At 40.6% G+C, this 20,327-nt stretch overlaps 1 protein-coding gene across 2 annotated transcripts in view; it reads left to right on the plus strand.

The window, feature by feature from the left end:
* Nucleotides 1-20,327, plus strand: part of ZNF652 (zinc finger protein 652) — a 64,189-nt gene that overhangs the window by 40,960 nt on the left and 2,902 nt on the right. For both annotated transcript variants that reach the window (XM_027094565.1, XM_027094566.1), the window contains 4 exons: nucleotides 7,453-8,612; nucleotides 11,181-11,328; nucleotides 11,688-11,803; nucleotides 12,494-12,638. In XM_027094565.1, coding sequence (XP_026950366.1) covers nucleotides 7,710-8,612; nucleotides 11,181-11,328; nucleotides 11,688-11,803; nucleotides 12,494-12,638 — 1,312 coding nt within the window. In that variant the 5' untranslated portion in view covers nucleotides 7,453-7,709. The remainder of the gene's footprint in view (nucleotides 1-7,452; nucleotides 8,613-11,180; nucleotides 11,329-11,687; nucleotides 11,804-12,493; nucleotides 12,639-20,327) is intronic.

The raw sequence follows: 20,327 nt of genomic DNA on the forward strand, positions 1-20,327 counted from the left end.
ACCATTAGCCCCACCAAAGAGCCCAGGTAGGCTCCAGTGTTGGGTTGCCTCAGGCCAAACAACCAACAGGGAGGGAACCCAGCCCCACCCATCAGCAGTCAAGTGGATTAAAGTTTTACTGAGCTCTGCCCACCAGAGCAACAGCCAGCTCTACCCACCACCGGTCCCTCCCATCAGGAAACTTGCACAAGCCTCTTAGATAGCCTCATTGAGGAGAGTGCAGACAGCAGAAGCAAAAAGAACTACAATCCTGCAGCCTGAGGAACAAAAACCACATTCACAGAATGATAGACAAGATGTAAAGGCAAAGGGCTATGTACCAGATGAAGGAACAAGGTAAAACCCCAGAAAAACAACTAAATGAACTGGAGATAGGCAACCTTCCAGAAAAAGAATTCAGAATAATGATAGTGAAGATGTTGCAGGACCTCAGGAAAAGAATGGAGGCAAAGAACGAGAAGATGCAAGAAACGTTTAACAGTGACCTAGAAGAATTAAAGAACAAACAAACAGAGATGAACAATACAATAACTGAAATGAAAAATACACTAGAAGGAATCAATAGCGGAGTAACTGAGGCAGAAGAACAGATGAGTGACCTGGAAGACAGAATGGTGGAATTCACTGCTGTGGAACAGAATAAACAAAAAAGAATAAAAAGAAATGAAGACAGCCTAAGAGACCTCTGGGACAACATTAAAAGCAACAACATTCGCATTAAAGGGGTCCCAGAAGGAGAAGAGAGAGAGAAAGGACCCGAGAAAATATTTGAAGAGATTATAGTCGAAAACTTCCCTAACATGGGAAAGGAAATAGCCACCCAAGTCCAGGAAGCGCAGAGAGTCCCATACAGGATAAACCCTGGGAGAAACACGCCAAGACACATAGTAATCAAACTGGCAAAGATTAAAGACAAAGAAAAATTATTGAAAGCAGCAAGGGAAAAATGGCAAATAACATACAAGGGAACTCCCATAAGGTTAGCAGCTGATTTCTCAGCAGAAACTCTACAAGCCAGCAGGAAGTGACATGGCATATTTAAAGTGATGAAAGGGAAGAACCTACAACCAAGATTACTCTACCCAGCAAGGATCTCATTCAGATTCAATGGAGAAATCAAAAGCGTTACAGACACGCAAAAGTTAAGAGAATTCAGCACCACCAAACCAGCTCTACAACATATGCTAAAGGAACTTCTCTAAGTGGGAAACACAAGAGAAGAAAAGGACCTACAAAAACAAACGCAAAACAATTAAGAAAATGATCATAGGAACATACATACTGGTAACTACCTTAAACGTGAATGGATTAAATGCTCCAAACAAAAAACACAGGCTTGCTGAATGGATACAAAAACAAGACCCATCTATATGCTATCTACAGGAGTCCCACTTCAGACCTAGGGACACATACAGACTGAAAGTGAGGGGGTGAAAAAAGATATTCCATGCAAATGGAAATCAAAAGAAAGCTGGAGTAGCAATACTCATATCAGATAAAATAGGCTTTAAAATAAAGGATGTTACAAGAGACAAGGAAGGACACTACATAATGGTCAAGGGATCAATCCAAGAAGAAGATGTAACAATTATAAATATATATGCACCCAACATAGGAGCACATCAATACATAAGGCAACTGCTAACAGCTATAAAAGAGGAAGTCGACAGTAACACAATAATAGTGGGAGACTTTAACACCTCACTTACACCAATGGACAGATCATCCAAAATGAAAATAAATAAGGACACAGAAGCTTTAAATGACACAATTGACCAGATAGATTTAATTGATATTTATAGGCCATTCCATCCAAAAACAGCAGATTACACTTTCTTCTCAAGTGCGCATGGAACATTCCCCAGGATAGATCACATCTTGGGTCACAAATCAAGCCACAGTAAATTTAAGAAAATTGAAATCATATCAAGCATCTTTTCTGACCACAACGCTATGAGATTAGGAATGAATTACAGGACTTCCTTGGTGGCACAGTGGTTAGGAATCCACCTGCCAGTGCAGGGGACACGGGTTTGAGCCCTGGTCCAGGAAGATCCCACATGCCGCGGAGCAACTAAGCCCGTGTGCCACAACGATGGAGCCTGTGCTCTAGACCCCGCGAGCCAAAACTGCTGAGCCCAAATGCCACAACTACTGAAGGCCATGCGCCTAAAGCCCATGCTCTGCAACAGAGAAGCCACCCAACGAGAAGCCCGCGAACTGTAAGGAAGAGTAGCCCCCACTTGCCGCAACTAGAGAAAGCCCGCGCGCAGCAACAAAGACCCAAGGCAGCCAAAAAAATTAATTAATTAAAAAAAAAGATGAATTACAGAGGAAAAAAACGTAAAACACACAAACACATGGAGGCTAAACAATATGTTACTAAATAACCAAGAGATCACTGAAGAAATCAAAGAGGAAATCAAAAAATACCTAGAGACAAATGACAATGAAAACACGATGATCCAAAACCTATGGGATGCAGCAAAAGCAGTTCTAAGAGGGAAGTTTATAGCAATGCAAACCTACCTCAAGAAACAAGTAAAATCTCAAATAAACAATCTAACCTTACACCTAAAGGAAGTAGAGAAAGAAGAACAAACAAAACCCAAAGTTAGCAGAAAGAAAGAAAGAAAGAAAGGTCAGAGCAGAAATAAATGAAATAGAAACAAAGAAAACAATAGCAAAGATCAATAAAACTAAAAGCTGGTTCTTTGAGAAGATAAACAAAATTGATGCACCATTAGCCAGACTCATCAAGAAAAAGAGGGAGAGGACTCAAATCAATAAAATTAGAAATGAAAAAGGAGAAGTTACAACAGACACCGCAGAAATACAAAGCATCCTAAGAGACTGCTACAAGCAACGTATGCCAATAAAATGGACCACCTGGAAGAAATGGACAAATTCTTAGAAAGGTGTAACCTTCCAAGACTGAACCAGGAAGAAATAGAAAATATGAAACAGACCAATCACAAGCAATGAAATTGAAACTGTGATTAAAAATCTTCCAACAAACAAAAGACCAGGACCAGATGGCTTCACAGGTGAATTCTATCAAACATTTAGAGAAGAGCTAACACCCATCCTTCTCAAACTCTTTCAAAAAATTGCAGAGGAATGGACACTCCCAAACTCATTCTATGAGACCACCATCACCCTGATACCAAAGCCAGACAAAGATACTACAAAAAAAGAAAATTACAGACCAATACCACTGATGAATATAGATGCAAAAATCCTCAACAAAATACTAGCAAACAGAATCCAACAACACATTAAAAGGATAATACACCATGATCAAGTGGGATTTATCCCAGGGATGCAAGGATTCTTCAATATATGCAAATCAATCAATGTGATAAACCATATTAACAAATTGAAGAGTAAAAACCGTATGATCATCTCAGTAGATGCAGAAAAACCTTTTGACAAAATTCAACACCTATTTATGATAAAAAACTCTCCAGAAAGTGGGCATAGAGGGAACCTACCTGAACATAATAAAGGCCATATACGACAAACCCACAGCAAACATCATTCTCAATGGTGAAAAGCTGAAAGCATTTCCTCTAAGATCAAGAGCAAGACAAGGATGTCCACTCTCACCACTATTATTCAACATAGTTTTGGAAGTCCTAGCCACAGCAATCAGAGAAGAAAAAGAAATAAAAGGAAGCCAAATTGGAAAAGAAGAAGTAAAACTGTCACTGTTTGCAGATGACATGATACTATACATAGAGAATCCTAAAGATGCCACCAGAAAACTACTAGAGCTAATCAATGAATTTGGTAAAGTTGCAGGATACAAAATTAATACACAGAAGTCTCTTGCATTCCTATACACTAATGATGAAAAATCTGAAAGAGAAATTAAGGAAACACTCCCATTTACCATTGCAACAAAAAGAATAAAATACCTAAGAATAAACCTACCGAGGCTTCCCTGGTGGCGTAGTGGTTAAGAATCCGCCTGCCTATGCAGGGGCACGGGTTCGAGCCCTGGCCCAGGAAGATCCCACGTGCCACGGAGCAACTAGGTCTGTGTGCCACAACTACTGAGCTTGTGCTCTAGAGCTCGTGGGCCACAACTGCTGAGCCCGCGTGTCACAACTACTGAAGCCCATGCACCTAGAGCCTGTGCTCCGCAACAAGAGAAGCCACTGCAGTGAGAAGCCCGCACACGGCAACAAAGACCGAACACAGCCAAAAATAAAAATAACAAATAAATTTAGAAAAAAAAGAAAAGAATAAACCTACCTAGGGAGACAAAAGACCTGTATGCAGAAAACTATAAGACACTGATGGAAGAAATTAAAAATGATACCAACAGATGGAGAGATATACCATGTTCTTGGATTGGAAGCATCAATATTGTGAAAATGACTATACTACCCAAAGCAATCTGCAGATTCAATGCTATCCCTATCAAATTACCAATGGCGTTTTTTACAGAACTAGAACAAAAAATCTTAAAATTTGTATGGAGACACAAAAGACCCTGAATAGCCAAAGCAGTCTTGAGGGAAAAAGATGGAGCTGGAGGAGTCAAACTCCCTGACTTCAGACTATACTACAAAGCTACAGTAATCAAGACAGTATGGTCCTGGCACAAAAGCAGAAACATAAATCAATGGAACAAGATAGAAAGCCCAGAGATAAACCCATGCGTCTATGGTCAACTAATCTATGACAAAGTAGGCAAGGATATACAATGGAGAAAAGACAGTCTCTTCAGTAAGTGGTGCTGGGAAAAGTGGACAGCTACATGTAAAAGAATGAAATTAGAACACTCCCTAACACCATACACAAAAATAAACTCAAAATGGATTAGAGACCTAAATGTAAGACCAGACACGATAAAACTCTTAGAGGAAAACATAGGAAGAACACTCTTTGACATAAATCACAGCAAGATCTTTTTTGATCCACCTCCTAGAGTAATGGAAATAAAAACAAAAAAAACAAATAGGACATAATGAAACTTAAAAGCTTTTGCACAGCAAAGGAAACCATAAACAAGACGAAAAGACAACCCTCAGAATGGGAGAAAATATTTGCAAACAAATCAACGGACAAAGGATTAATCTCCAAAATATATAAACAGCTCATGCAGCTCAATATTAAAAGAACAAACAACCCAATCCAAAAATGGGCAGAAGACCTAAATAGACATTTCTCCAAAGAAGACATACAGATGGCCAAGAGGCACATGAAAAGCTGCTCAACATCACTAATTATTAGAGAAATGCAAATCAAAACTACAATGAGGTGTCACCTCACACCAGTTAGAATGGGCATCATCAAAAAATCTACAAACAATAAATGCTGGAGAGGGTGTGGAGAAAAGGGAGCCCTCTTGCACTGTTGGTGGGAATATAAATTGATACAGCCACTATGGAGAACAGTATGGAGGTTCCTTAAAAAACTAAAAATGGAACTACCATATGACCCAGCAATCCCACTACTGGGCATCTACCCTGAGAAAACCATAATTTCAAAAAGAGTCATGTATCACAATGTTCATTGCAGCTCTATTTACAATAACCAGGACATGGAAGCAACCTAAATGCCCATCGACAGACGAATGGATAAAGAAGATGTGGTACATATATACAATGGAATATTACTCAACCATAAAAAGGAACGAAATTGGGTCATTTGTAGAGACGTGGATGGGTCTAGAGACTGTCATACAGAGTGAAGTAAGTCAGAAAGAGAAAAACAAATATCGTCTATTAACGCATATATGTGGAACCTAGAAAAATGGTACAGATGAACCGGTTTGCAGGGCAGAAATTGAGACACAGATGCAGAGAACAAACGTATGGACACCAAGGGGGGAAAGCGGCGGGGGGTGAGGGTGGTGGTGTGATGAACTGGGAGATTGGGATTGACATGTATACACTGATGTGTATAAAATGGATGACTAATAACAACCTGCTGTATGAAAAATAAATTTAAAAATTTTTTTAAATAATAAATTTTTAAAAAAGAAGAAGAATACAAGGGGAAGGGGAAGAGGAACAGCTAAAAGGAACACTTTTGTCTCAGGTATGGGACTCAGATGGGATGGAGCAGGCAGAGGATGGCTGCTTTTTTATAAACGTTGCAGTATATTTGACTTGTAAAACTATGTATGATTTTTTTGAGTGATTACTTTGATAAAAAATTTAAAATAAGTTTAAAAATCAACCCCAGGGCTTCCCTGGTGGCGCAGTGGTTGAGACTCCGCCTGCCGATGCAGGGGACACGGGTTCGTGCCCCGGTCCGGGAAGATCCCACATGCCGCGGAGCGGCTGGGCCCGTGAGCCATGGCCGCTGAGCCTGTGCGTCCGGAGCCTGTGCTCCGCAACAGGAGAGGCCACAGCAGTGAGAGGCCCGCTTACTGCAAAAAAAAAAAAAAAAAAGTCAACCCCAAAGTTTTGTAGTGAATATTAACTAAAAATAATAAATAATGAGCACCTTTACAATTCTGTGCACATAGCAGGTATTCAGTAAATACTCGTTTCCTTCCTTTTGTCAATCAATAGGGTATGTGCTTGCAGTGATATTCATATGACTCAGAGGTTAGGTGGTTGGCTAAGCAGCAATGTGAGGTATGTCACAAAGCAAATTGTGTGCCTTTCTCATCTTTTTTTTTTAATGGATGGTTTTATTTTTCTTGGAGCCATGTCAACCTTATGGTTACTGTTTCTTAGAATTTAGACTTCTGTGCAGCTGACACATTAAAAATCACCTGGTCATTGAGTGGATCTAGAGAGCTATGCATAGAACAAATTTAAAAATACTTAGCCACTCTGAAATTATTCTAAGAAACCTGAAAACAATGATTTCTATACCTAGATTATAAATTATTTAAGGCCAGTGACGTTTCTCTCTCTTCTGTAGTTGTCAATTCGCTGCTTTATTTTCGTGGTCCACAGTGCCTAGCCCGCTACTACCTTTGTTCCATGAGCTCTCACTGTGGTGGATGGTGGTGACTCATATTGAAAAGAAAACCAGCCAGCATAAGGTCCTTACATGTTTCATGGACAACACATATTGTGTAACTGGACTGTAAACTCCTTGGGGACACAGACCATATATTCTGCCATGTCAGTATGTCCAGGATAATGAATGCCATGCAAAAACAGATATTCACTTAGTCATCAAATATACACTGAACACCTACTAAGTGCTGGTAGTCACTGTGCTAAGCTCTAAGAATACCTCAGTGAACTGGACAGGTAAACTCCTGCTGTCTTAGAATTTACATTCTAACAGAATGTTTGTTGAATTCATGTAACCCAGTAAAATGATGGCCCACAATGAACCATTTAAGCAGGATAAAGAATTGTATATATGAAGAGTTTAATCATTTTAAGATATGTTTGTTGTATGATGTCAGTGCATGCTATAAGAAGGAAATAAGAGATACCTGATCTTTTTTGTCTTTGCTTTTCTTTGCAGATAAGATGCTCCACGTCATTTGCAGCTTTCTTCAAAAGAAAAATCACTAGTGCTCTGCTCTTGCCATAATACCAAACCTTTTGACTTATGCTTTGGTGCTGCAACACTGGAAGAATTGCACACAGGTTCCAGGAATACCTTTTTTTTCATCTGAGTGATCCTTTGTGGATGGAAAAGGATTTGAGTCTTAATAATTACCCTGTTTTAAAGCTATTTCTCTATAGTCTGAACTGCTTCATAAATTAGGCCACTTACCAATGAGCCACACAGTCAGTTCTTGTCAGGAGCTGGTTGAAAACTGTGCTGTGCATGTAGCAGGGATGGCACAAGAAGACAGCCGTCGTGGTCAAGGGCCACCTACCTTTTATCATGGTGCCAACCAGGAGCTTGACCTGTCCACCAAAGTGTACAAAAGGGAATCAGGAAGTCCTTATTCTGTGTTAGTGGACACCAAGATGAGCAAACCACATCTCCATGAAACAGAGGAGCAGCCGTATTTCAGGGAGACAAGAGCAGTGTCTGACGTGCATGCTGTGAAAGAAGACCGGGAGAATTCTGATGACACAGAAGAGGAGGAGGAGGAGGAAGTCTCCTACAAAAGGGAGCAGATCATAGTGGAGGTAAACCTTAATAATCAAACATTAAATGTATCTAAAGGGGAAAAGGGTGTCTCTTCTCAGTCCAAAGAGACTCCTGTTCTTAAGACAAGCAGTGAGGAGGAAGAGGAAGAGAGTGAGGAAGAGGCCACGGATGACAGTAATGACTATGGAGAAAACGAAAGGCAGAAGAAAAAGGAGAAGATAGTGGAGAAGGTCAGCGTTACACAAAGGAGAACGAGGAGAGCTGCCTCTGTTGCCGCAGCTGCCACTTCCCCTACTCCCAGAGCTACAAGAGGTCGTAGGAAGAGTGTAGAGCCACCTAAGCGTAAGAAGCGGGCCGCAAAGGAGCCCAAAGCGCCAGTCCAGAAAGCTAAGTGTGAAGAGAAAGAGACTCTGACCTGTGAGAAGTGCCCCAGGGTGTTTAATACTCGCTGGTACCTGGAGAAGCACATGAACGTTACTCATAGGCGCATGCAGATTTGTGATAAGTGTGGCAAGAAGTTTGTCCTGGAAAGTGAGCTGTCCCTTCACCAGCAAACAGACTGTGAAAAAAATATTCAGGTAGGTTTCATCACCAAGAGGGCAAACTTTCCAGGATAGAACCTGGCTGTTCACACTCACCTGGTATCTGCCCAAGAGAATAAATACCATAGAGGCCGAAGGGACAGTTTTCACCAATTTATCTTTTTAAAAGCCCCAGCTTTGGTCTTTTCAAAAGCAGCCTTAACATTTTCTTTCAAAAGCATTAAATTTAACTGACGCTGGACTAGTGGGAACCCAGGTACATTGGAAGGGGGATCTGTTATAGGTGATTGACAAGGAGGTAAAGTCAACACCGACTTTGCACTGAGATTTACTCTTGTAAGACATGTAATATAATTCATTCTGGCATCTTCTCTGTCAAGGTGGGAGATATCAAGGAAAGGTCAGGAGTAGAGAGAGGTCCTTTTCTAAGGTTTGAAAGGATGCCAGATGCTAGTGCAGCTGATGGGGACAAAAACCATAATGAATCAGACTGGTGGAAATGGAAGATCTCCAGGAGTGAGTTTGCTTTTTGCCAGTGGAGAGATGACAACACTAAATTTGTCAAGAGGCTGAGCCCATGGGAATATGCAGACTTTAAACGAGGCTGAGCTGGTTGAAAATGTTGCCCACCTGGCAGTAGGGTTATATAATGCTACTGTGCAGTATTGTTAAGGTAACAAAACATGGTATCCAAACCAGGCTAGTCCTTGAAAGGACTATATTGTGATAGGTTAAGAAGTGTGCTAATTATATCATGTTGAGTGAATTATATTATGTTGAGCTATGTTGGTTTGCACATGTGAATGCATATTAATGAATATTCATAAAAGGTAAGTCTATTAATGTCTCCAAAAGATATGTAAAATAGAAATTTCTTGTACCATATTTAAGCTAAACTTCTTTCAGAAGATGAAATTGTTTTGTTTCAGTGTGTTTCTTGGAATACTCCTGATTTGGAGTGCTCCTTATTTTTCACGTTTCTTTCTTGCTTTTAATCGACAACCAAGATCATTGCTTTACTTTAAAGAGGTTTTTTTAAAAATATAAATTATATTTGCTAAAAATTCACTGCTTTTTGATTCGTCAGTTGTGACTTGATCTCTGACACGCTTGGTAAATAAAAGAAGACTGAATCATGGTGCCTACCCTCCAATAACTACTGGTGCCCCGGGCCTGGTTCTGAATTGGTTGCTGTTGCAACTGTTGTTCAGGCCAAAAGGAGTGCAATGCTGTGCTGCACCCTAGGGGTCAAACTTAGTTCTGTAATGATTCGTGGCTGAAAAAGGTATATCTTGATCTTGATGTTATATAGTTTTTTTTTTTTTACTCAAATTTGCTTCATTAAGTACAGAAACCATTTAATAAATCCTTTTTTTGTGTGACTTTCTTCACTATTCCTCACCATAATTTCATTTAAACTTGTATTTAGGTTTTGTGGATTCTGCTAAAGGAACTCTTTTTGCATTTCTAATCCTGATGACCTGGTAACAAGTAAACATTAAAACCGTGCCCTACAAAATAGCTTATAGGAGTTGTCTGTCCTTCTCTCGAACAGTATCCCACCGGAGGCTTATCTCTGTGACTCTTCTCAGAGTCCTTGTTTCCTGAAGGGATAATGTGTTCAGAGATCTTTATTTACAGTGAACAACAACTTGCTCCCTTCAGCATCCCAGAGTCCGATGGTTACCTAGAACTTCCTAATATTGCTTTTAACCATTTTATTTTGATACATGTTATGATAGCCTAGACTAGTGATGATCCATCGTACAGGGAACTAGGCAGGACCGCCTGTGTCTCCTGCAGATGCCTATGTGAGCGATCCGGAGCTGGGCTCCCCGGGAAAGGGGAGGATGAGGCCAACAGCTGAGAGGTCATATTAAATTCTGCCGGGGGGGAATGTTTAATAGAGAAAATTAGATTTGGGAAAATATAATAAAATCTCAATAATTTGTGTCAATGAAGGCTCCAAGTGCATTCTCTAAGCTACAAAAACATTGTTCTATTTCTACAGATATATAACCATTAACGTACGCTTTATCTTGTTTTTATTTATGTTAATTTAAAATTAGTTTGTATTCTCTGGAAAACACGTATTAACTGCATAGTAACCCACGTGTAGGAAACAGCTGCTCTTGGTAATCCATATATTAAAAAAAAAAACTTGAAGGTTCTTTTCAAAGGTATAACGCTAATTCAGTCAGTTCTTTGACATTAGTGGAACTTCCTTTTTGCCTTATGTTTTGCCGTTGTCTTCATACTCCCAAAGTGTCTCTAAAAAAATTCATCTTGGAAAATAGAACATAAGGACGCTGGTGTTGGAATCTGGACTCCGTGGATTTGTTTTGGATTCTGGCCTGTGCCACGAATCTAAAGCACACCCGTTTCCTGGGACTTCCCTGGTAGTCCAGTAGTTAGGACTCGGCGCTTTCACTGCCGTGTCCCAGGTTCAGTCCATCCCTGGTCAGGAGAACTAAGATCCTGCAAGCTGTGCAGCTTGGCCAAATAATAATAATAATAAGGCACACCCATTTCAGCTGCCAGTCAGCAGGCGTGGCTTTCTGGAAGCTCCTATAAATAAAGATTATTTCTATTTATCCTGCTCAGTGTGTTTCCTGTAATAAATCATTCAAGAAACTCTGGTCCCTTCACGAACATATCAAGATCGTCCATGGATATGCAGAAAAGAAATTTTCCTGTGAAATTTGTGAGAAGAAATTCTATACCATGGCTCACGTACGGAAACACATGGTTGGTAAGTCTTTTCTGTTGCTTTTCTCGTACACCTATAATTTTCCCTCGTTTTTTGGTGTGTTTTATACTTTGGATTGGGCAGGATATGAGGAACTGCCGTATTTGAATCAGTTTTGACTTGTTGAAACTAAATACAACATGTCTTCGGTAAGCATCACCAAATTGGATGGTAGAGCCTTCCACACCCAGGTTTCTTTGCAACGTTGTTATTTATTCCTTCAGAACTTTGCCGGTAAAGCCTCACAGATTAGAGAACAGTCAATTAAGATGGCAGGACCACCTGACAGCAGGACATCTCTCTTTTCCCATTTGAGCCCTTGGGTGGACTGTTTTTGAGTATAAGTGCGTTCTGTGTTGCAGCACACACGAAAGACATGCCATTTACCTGTGAAACCTGTGGAAAGTCATTCAAACGCAGTATGTCACTCAAGGTGCACTCCTTGCAGCACTCTGGAGAGAAGCCCTTCAGATGCGAGGTAAGGCACGTGCTGCCCACCAGGCCCAGGCATGGGGGCTGGCTTATGTTTACGTGGTGAGCCGTGGGAGAGAGGTGTGCCTCGTGCAAGGCACGAGGCTGCGTTTCCCCAGAGCCGTCAGACCCGTGCTCTGAGCGTTGCGTTACCTCACTGCTGGATAGAGAGCGGTCATTTTTTTTTTTTTTTTTTTTTGTGGTATGCGGGCCTCTCACTGTTGTGGCCTCTCCTGTTGCGGAGCACAGGCTCCGAACGCGCAGGCTCAGCGGCCATGGCTCACGGGCCCAGCCGCTCTGCGGCATGTGGGATCTTCCCAGACCGGGGCACGAACCTGTGTCCCCTGCATCGGCAGGCGGACTCTCAACCACTTGCGCCACCAGGGAAGCCCGAGAGCGGTCATTTTTAACACAGAGTTAACTCACTTAGATTAGGTTAAGTTTGGGAATAACACGTGACGAGTCATTTTACTTGTCTCAGTAATTCAGAGAAGTCAGATGTACTCCAGGGATAATTATTTGGGAAATTTTCCCTTTTGTTATAACTCAGCTACGGAAATATAGCAGAGCCAAATAGTTGACACAAGCAGGTTCTATTTTGAGTATGAAAAATATACCTAATCTCAGGCTATGTAGGGTGGGCGCAGGTAGAGCTGCTATGCTTGGCATTCAAAAATCTCCACTGTGTCCAATGCAGAACTGTGACGAAAGGTTTCAGTACAAGTACCAGCTACGCTCCCACATGAGCATCCACATTGGGCACAAACAGTTCATGTGCCAGTGGTGTGGCAAGGATTTCAACATGAAGCAGTACTTCGACGAACACATGAAAACACACACTGGTAAGAATTTCTTGGGAAAGGTACAGATATGTCTCAAGCACTTGTTAATGATCACCTGTGAGTCTGTTTACTTAAAGTTCTAAGCCACGAGTCTGCATTATAAGTGCAAATTCCGCTTTAAATAAACCTGATATATAAAAATACAAATTTATAATACCGAAAAGTTAGGCTTTCATAATTTTATTTATTTAAAAAAGGATTGTTAGTGCCTTTTAACTGTGGGTTCCTTCAAGATGATGGACTCTTTATTTGGGACACAGGATCTCCTGAAATTGTATGAAACTTGTTTTGCATATGTGTCTGTGTTATTTTTCTAAGGAAAGGGTTCTGGGTCTTTAAAAAATGGAGGCCATTTTTTTTTTGGTTTTATTTATTTATTTTATTTTTGGCTGCGTTAAGGTCTTCATTGCTGCGTGCGGGCTTTCTCTAGTTGCCGTGAGTGGGGGCTACTCTTTTGCGGTGCGCGGGCTTCTCATTGCAGTGGCTTCTCTTGTTGCGGAGCACGGGCTCTAGGCGCGCGAGCTTCTCATTTCAGTGGCTTCTCTTGTTGCGGAGCACGGGCTCTAGGCTCACGGGCTTCACTAGTTGTGGCACGCGGGCTCGGTAGTTGTGGCTTGTGGGCTCTAGAGCGCAGGCTCAGTAGTTGTGGCGCACGGGCTGAGTTGCCCCGAGGCATGTGGGATCTTCCTGGACCAGGGCTTAAACCTGTGTCCCCTGCATTGGCAGATGGATTCTTATCCACTGCACCACCAGGGAAGTCCCTGAGGACATTGTTTTTAATAGGATACCCTCTCAATATTCTTAAAGTTTGATTGGATTTTATTTACCAAAATTCACTACTTTTTACGAACGCATCCATCAAATGAGTTTAAGTAGTATTTTAACTACATTGTGTTTTCAGAGGTATATGCTTCATAGCGTCGATTTGAGTCTTGAAAGCATTGGATCACACAGCTTCCAGGAAGCTAGTTAGAATAATAGCCCCCTGTAAACACTGGGGCATTGTACGTCTGTCTTATCTTGACGCTCTGGAATTAGCTGTCTTGGCACAAATTGAACAGTGTGAAACATATTTCAAGTTTCTAAATAAAATCTAATCACAGGATTCTAGGTTGTATTAGTCTACAGAGTAGCAGAGCCAGAAAGAACCACAAGACATTATCTTCCTTACCCTGCTTAACTAGTGGTGAGGAAGTTCTGCCCGTAGCTGCGCCTCTGTAGTTCCCATCTCTATTAAGTCCAAAGAAAAACACCTGCCTGGTGGGCTTCTTTCCCATTCAGAGCAGGACCTCTGATTTCAAGGAATAAGCTAGAGGAAGAGCCATGAGAGGAGTTTACGTAAATTACATCTCAAAAGGTAGTGATAACTTTGAAGCCTAAGTGGATAGCAGGATATGTCAGAGTATTTTAACAAATTCTCCTCTTAAAATCTGGTGGCTCTTGGATAGGCTCTTAGTTCTGAGTAGCTTTTAGGGTGCAGTTTTCTGTTAATTCAGCAGGAAACTATGGAACTAGACAGAAAATAAGTTTTTTTGAAGGCAGAAGCTGTGTCATATTTACACACGGCGCTTGGCACATAGTAGATGCCCAGTAAATGTTTGTCGCAAGATTGGAAGGAACCTCCACCACTTAAGCCTCTGCGCTCACCTTCTCTTTTCTGCCCGTCTCCCTGCGCTTCTTCCTCCCGGGTCCCCCCTCTCTCCTTCTCCTTCTGCGTTTCTTACTCTTTCTTCTTTCCCCTTTGTCCTTCTTTCTTTCTTCAGGCCCTTGAATGTCCATAATATGAAACTGAAGTGTACATTTTGTGATTAATGTATAAGTTGAATAAAACTTTATGTTAAGTATTCTTCTTTGACCAAATAGGCAAGCTGAACATTCCCTGTTTCTTCTAAAGGAGTACAGCCACCTAAATTCACTTAAGTTTTTATTTTTCTCATTAAAAGTAGTAGTACATACTTATTAAAGTATATTAGAAAATATGAAAATTGAAACGATCTATCATCTTATCAATGAGAGATGACTACTGTTAACATTTTAGCACATATTTTTTTAATTCTATAGTTTCTTAATATACATATAGATACTATGCATAAGTGTTTATACGTTCATGTATATAGTAAAAAAACAAAAGTTGGGTCTTTACACTCTGTTACAACCTGCTTTTTATTTTACTGTATTATGTCATTAACAGTAATATCATTTTAATGGTTGTATAATAGTCCTTCTTATAAATTTGCTGTAATAATAGCCATCATTTATTAGGCACATGTGTGCTGAGTACTATCTTGAATACTTTACATACATTATCTCATTTAATCAGTATCACCTTTACGGTGGTCCTGCTAAGGATGTTCTCTCTATTTTATTTTATTTAGCCAGTTCCCTTTTGGACATTTAGATGATTTCTGTTTCCAATTTTTCTACTGTTATAAATAATACTGTGACAAACAACTTTGTGGCTAACACAGCCATGATTATTTACTTAGGATAAATTCCTAGAAATGGGATTATTAGGGCAAAGGGATGTGTATAGTTTTAAGACTTGGTGGTATGTATTGCAAGATAGCCATCCACATACACTCTTACCAGCTGCGCGTGAAAATACCCATTTTCCCAACCCTATCCAATGCTAAGTAAAATCATTGTTGAATTAATAGGTGAAAAATGGTTTCTTACTGTGTTAATTTGCACTTAATTGCTAAGTAAGATTGAACATGTTTTTTCATATGCTTGTTGGGTATCAGTATATTTTCTTTTCTGAATTGCTTGTGCCTTTTCTGTATTCATCTTGCCATTGCAGTGTTTGGCTTTTTCTTATTGTTTATGATAGCTCTTTATATATATAGCTCTTTGTATATATTTATATATATGGGACCTTGTCTAACACCGATATTAAAATCCTTTTCCCTGGTTTGCATCTGCCTTTTAGTATCGTTTGTAATGCTCACACTGGGAAAGCGCTGGATGGTGGAGTTGGACACACCTGGCTCTGCCGCTCACTAGCAGTGTGACCTTAAGTGAATTATGCAACCCCTGTAGGCCTCTGGTTCCTTGGTACTAAATAAGGATTACAATAGTACCTGAAAGGATCCGAGAAGGGTTAGCTTTTAAAGAAGAAAAGGGATAGGTCTTTTAAGGCTGGATGAAACCACATTTAGAGTATGTTTTGGTGGGGGTTAAGGCCATTGCAGGAACTGACACTGATTGGGCTGTTTCTTTGCAGTTAAAGAGAAGTGAGGTAGATCTTATCTAGGGAAGCCGACCAGCCCTCAGGCAGGGTTTCCTGGGATGGTGTGGACATGGGGTGAGTTCAACATAGAATAATTGTTGATTCTCTTTGTACCAGGCACAGTGCTCAGTGCCGAGGGATACAGGATGAATTAAGACCTGTTTTTTGCCCTCAAGGAGCTTACAGTCCAGTGGTAGTGATGATGATGATGATGATAATAGCAGCACTAAAATGCACTGAATGTCTGCCATGTACCAAATACTGTTCTAAGCACTTTCTTCGAATTTCTAACTTATTGCAATAACCTATTATTATTATCTTCATTTTTCAGATGAGGCTCAGAGAGTAAAGAACTTGTCCAAGGCAGTCTGACTCCAGAAACACACACTTAGTTACTCTGATACAAATTTAATGAAGCAAGTAATAAAATGGAGGGACACGCAGGACATCATGAGGGCAAAGAGCACCACCCCAGAGTCTGGTTCTCAGCTTCCAGAATCTGTCAGTGTACCCAAGCAGATGAGGGCCAGAGGGATTGATCTGTGCTAAACAATCTTAATAATATATAAATAAAGTTGCTAATTTACAGTGAAAAGCCTGAGTGACAAGTGCTTCCGAACTCTTATGTTCTTTGGTCTGAATATTCTTTGCCTAAAATAAATTTATATGAGAAGCTAAATTATAATCACAAGATCATCAGGGACAGAAAATTACAGCAAAGGAAGGTAACTGAGTGATCTTAATTGTGAGTACCATCCTTCATGGAATCCAAGAAGCCATCAGTTTTAAGACAAACCTCATTTATCTATCACTAAGAAAATGCTGCAAATTAAAGAATGACACGTCACCGATGGTTATGGTGTATGTCAGTTTCACAGATGTAAATATTTGGGGGAAAATGCATGTCTTAGAATTAACTAATACTTATTTATAAATATTAATCAAGAATCTACTAAACGGGGCTACTGTAGCGAACAAGACTGAAATAGTCCCTAGATTCACAGAGCTTATAGTCACGTTGGGGTGATAGACAGGCAAGGCATAACAGTGGTTTGGTGATGAGAGCATAGTAAGTACCACTAAATGAAGTTGGTTAGAGTTTGATGGATGGGGGGAGGAGGAGAGGCAGGGAGTATAATAAGACACGGTACTGGAGAGCAGTAAGCAAGTACCGCATCACAGAATAAGCCATGTAAAAAAGTTTGAGCTTTATTCTGAGGACAGTGGGACGTTCTTCAGTGGCTTTAAGCAGAACGTGACACATCTGAAAGGTCGCTCTGGCTACAGTGTGGAGAGTGGATTGGAGGATGGGGAGCAAGAATAGAGGTGGTGAAACCAGTCGGGTGGATATTGCAGTAATCCAGGTGAACGATTGTAACGTGATGGTAGGCCAGATATATAGATGCACAGATTTCTGATGCTGCTCCAGGATATTCATAAGCAGACTGGGGTGCTTGTCTTCATTGGCCAGATCACTTTTTCCTTTGAAAGTTCAAAAGACAGCTAAGTAGCCGAATTCCTGCTCTTTCTATCTTCCCTGCAGATTCTGTCTTCATTTGTTATGTGCGTTCTTCAGACTCATTACAGTACCGTTTCTTATCATTAGGTTAGCTTTATCTGTATGTAACAGTTAGGTTACATCATAAGATGTATTGACATACGTGCTTTCTAGTTACCTTGATGGACTTAGCTGTTAGTACCTCCTCCAGCCACCCATTTACTAGCACTTCCTTAAAGTGGGACATTGTGCAGGTGGTTGATTTCAAATGTTACATTTTGATTTTTCCTTGTTTCAGCCTCATTGTAATCTTACCTTGAGGTTTCAGGGAAACCTTATCATCAGTCATTAGCACAGTTAGGAGATGGGACCTCATGAATAATGAGAGTTAGAGTTAGGTGGGTTTATGTCTGGAGTAACAAATGTGGAAAATTTGGTAGGACATCAAGAAATGGGTAAAAGTAGTTAAAAGGACCCATTTAAATTTGAATACATGGATTTATGGTAGGCCAGTTCTAATAGTTTTTAGTCTTTCTGCGGCAAATCATTATAGCCTAGAAGACTACAAATGAGAGATGGATGATGAGAGAGATCCAGGACTGGATCCGGGTTTGAGCACATAACAGAAAGTTACATGTCCATACATTAAGTAAACTGTCAATGAATAAAGTGTCTAGTGAACCTAGGAAGTGATTAGTGAATTAAGTGGAGAATGTTTGCTTGTATTAGACTAATAATTCAAACATTAGGTCCTTAGGCTCTGGTTCCGCATGGCTGTTAGCAATGAAGACTGTTAACTCTGGAGAGTCAAGGAGGAAGGGGTCAAGGGGATTGATAGGTTATCAAACAGGTGTGCTTTTAAAACATTTTATTATACAAGTAAATCCTGTTTAGTTTAGAAAACAGGAAGTACATATAAGCATCAAAAATAGAGTAAAATAAATAAATAAATAAAAATAAATTTAAAAATAGAGTAAAATGTCACTCATAATCCCATTATCTAGAGACGATCACTGGTAACATTTGTTGTATTTCTTTCCATATGTTCCTACACGTATTTTTCATTAAAAATGGATAATACCATGCGTACGTGTTCATAACTTGCTTGTTTTACTTAATGGACTATAGATAATAGATTATAGATTTTCATGTCAGTAACTACATTTCTATACTTTTATAATATTGTTTTTAGTGGTACTCTCCATTAGCTGGGCATACCACAGCTGATTTAATCAATTCCATTTAACATAGAATTTGAAGTTTTTAATTGGAGGAAATGGATTAAAAGGAAGGAACACAAGCCAGGACAGAATTTATCTAGAAAGATGTGTGTGAATCACAGTGAAGAGCCTAGCAGTGGCAGTGATTGAATAACGAAAGGTAGGAAGATAAAAGAAATATTATAGTCAGCAAATAGTACCGGTAACTATGGAGAAAACTGATCCCCCCTGACGGTTCGATTCAGTCTCTCATGGGAAGTGAGGAAAAGTCTGGCTTCCATGGAAGGAAGCAACAGGAGATGTCAGTTTTCAAAGGCAGAGAGAAGAAATAAGGACTACAATATGGATAAAGGGGAGTTTGCTCGTAGTGTTAGAAGGAGTCCCAAAGTGGAGGAAAACAGTAAGAAAATAACATTCCTTTGTGTGTTCAGGAATGCACAGAACGTTGAGGTGTGAAGCGCCGTCGTTTTACGTGTCTGGCGCCAGACTGCAGAGTTTTAAATCCTGCCTCTCCACTGACTGTAGAACCTCCAGCAAGTTTCTTGATTTCCTCATCAGTAAAATAGGGATAATAGCGTACCTACCTCATAAGGCTGTGAGGATCACCAGAGGTTAATAAGGTATCAAGGGATTAGAACAGTGCCAAGCACACAGTAAGACTCCATACACAACAGCTCTTATTTATACAGAGTAGAATAAGGACACCTGTTAGAAACAAAGGGAGTAATCATTGAAGTGAGAGCAAACTCTTGCAGCAGGAGCTACAGTAGAGATACAAGCGACATTCACTGAGCATTGGTGAAGGAATTGCTAAATACAAGCACATGGTCACTGAAGCACACGTGGACAGGTATTCCGCACCGCACCACAGCATTCTGGATGCAGTGACCATGGACGTGTATGTCCAGACATCATTTTGTTTCTCCCTATGGCCTGGGGAGAGAGGCAGGCAGACATAGCATAGAACTAAGCAGTAAGCCCAAAGGAAAGTTAGGAAGTTAAAAAATTAAGCCCTTAGAACCCAAACCCAAACCCAAATCCTCCCTAAGTGCCCTTAGAACTAGGGGGTTTTGTTTCCTTTTTGGCTCATTTTCCCAGTGGTTCTCCACCAAGAACGGTAGCCTGCCGCTCAACCCTCCCCACACCCGTGGGCATTTGGAAATGGTGTGGGGACATTCTTGATGGTCAGAATTTCTTGGGGGCATATAAGTAGTCTGGCGCCAGGACCGCTGAGCGCTCTTCAGGTGTACAGACAGCCCCACGTAATGGAGAGCCGCCTGCAGAGAAACACTGTGGTGCGAAATCTGTGTTGTAGGGTGAGTCAGTCCAGAATTTCCCCAGATAGCACAGCGTAAGCCGCATTCTAAGGATTACGTTCGAGTAGACGTGCGGAGACTTACGTCCTCCCCAAGACATTTTCAGCAAAGTCCTACTCTGGGTTGGAATGTCAGAAATTGCTCACAGATCAGCTCGCCTATGCTTAGAGGCAGAGATTCATCTGTGGGCTTGGTTCCCTGGAACACAGGAAAGCCGTTTGAACACTTCGTCCTGTAGGATGTGGAAGATCACTACTGTAGAAGCCCTTTTTGTTCTTTTAACCAAGCCCAGATGGTAGGTTGTAAGTAAGTTTTCGTTGTATCTGCTCCTTTTTGTGAAGTCCCAACCTTGGGGAACGCTTTTATGACTACTAGAATGTAATATGCCATAAGGGAGAGGCGCGGTAACCTCCTTTTTTAGGATGA

This window comes from Aethalodelphis obliquidens, unplaced genomic scaffold, assembly GCF_003676395.1.
Source record: "Aethalodelphis obliquidens isolate GAN/ISIS:26980383/991018 unplaced genomic scaffold, ASM367639v1 scaffold89, whole genome shotgun sequence".
NCBI lineage: Eukaryota > Metazoa > Chordata > Mammalia > Artiodactyla > Delphinidae > Aethalodelphis > Aethalodelphis obliquidens.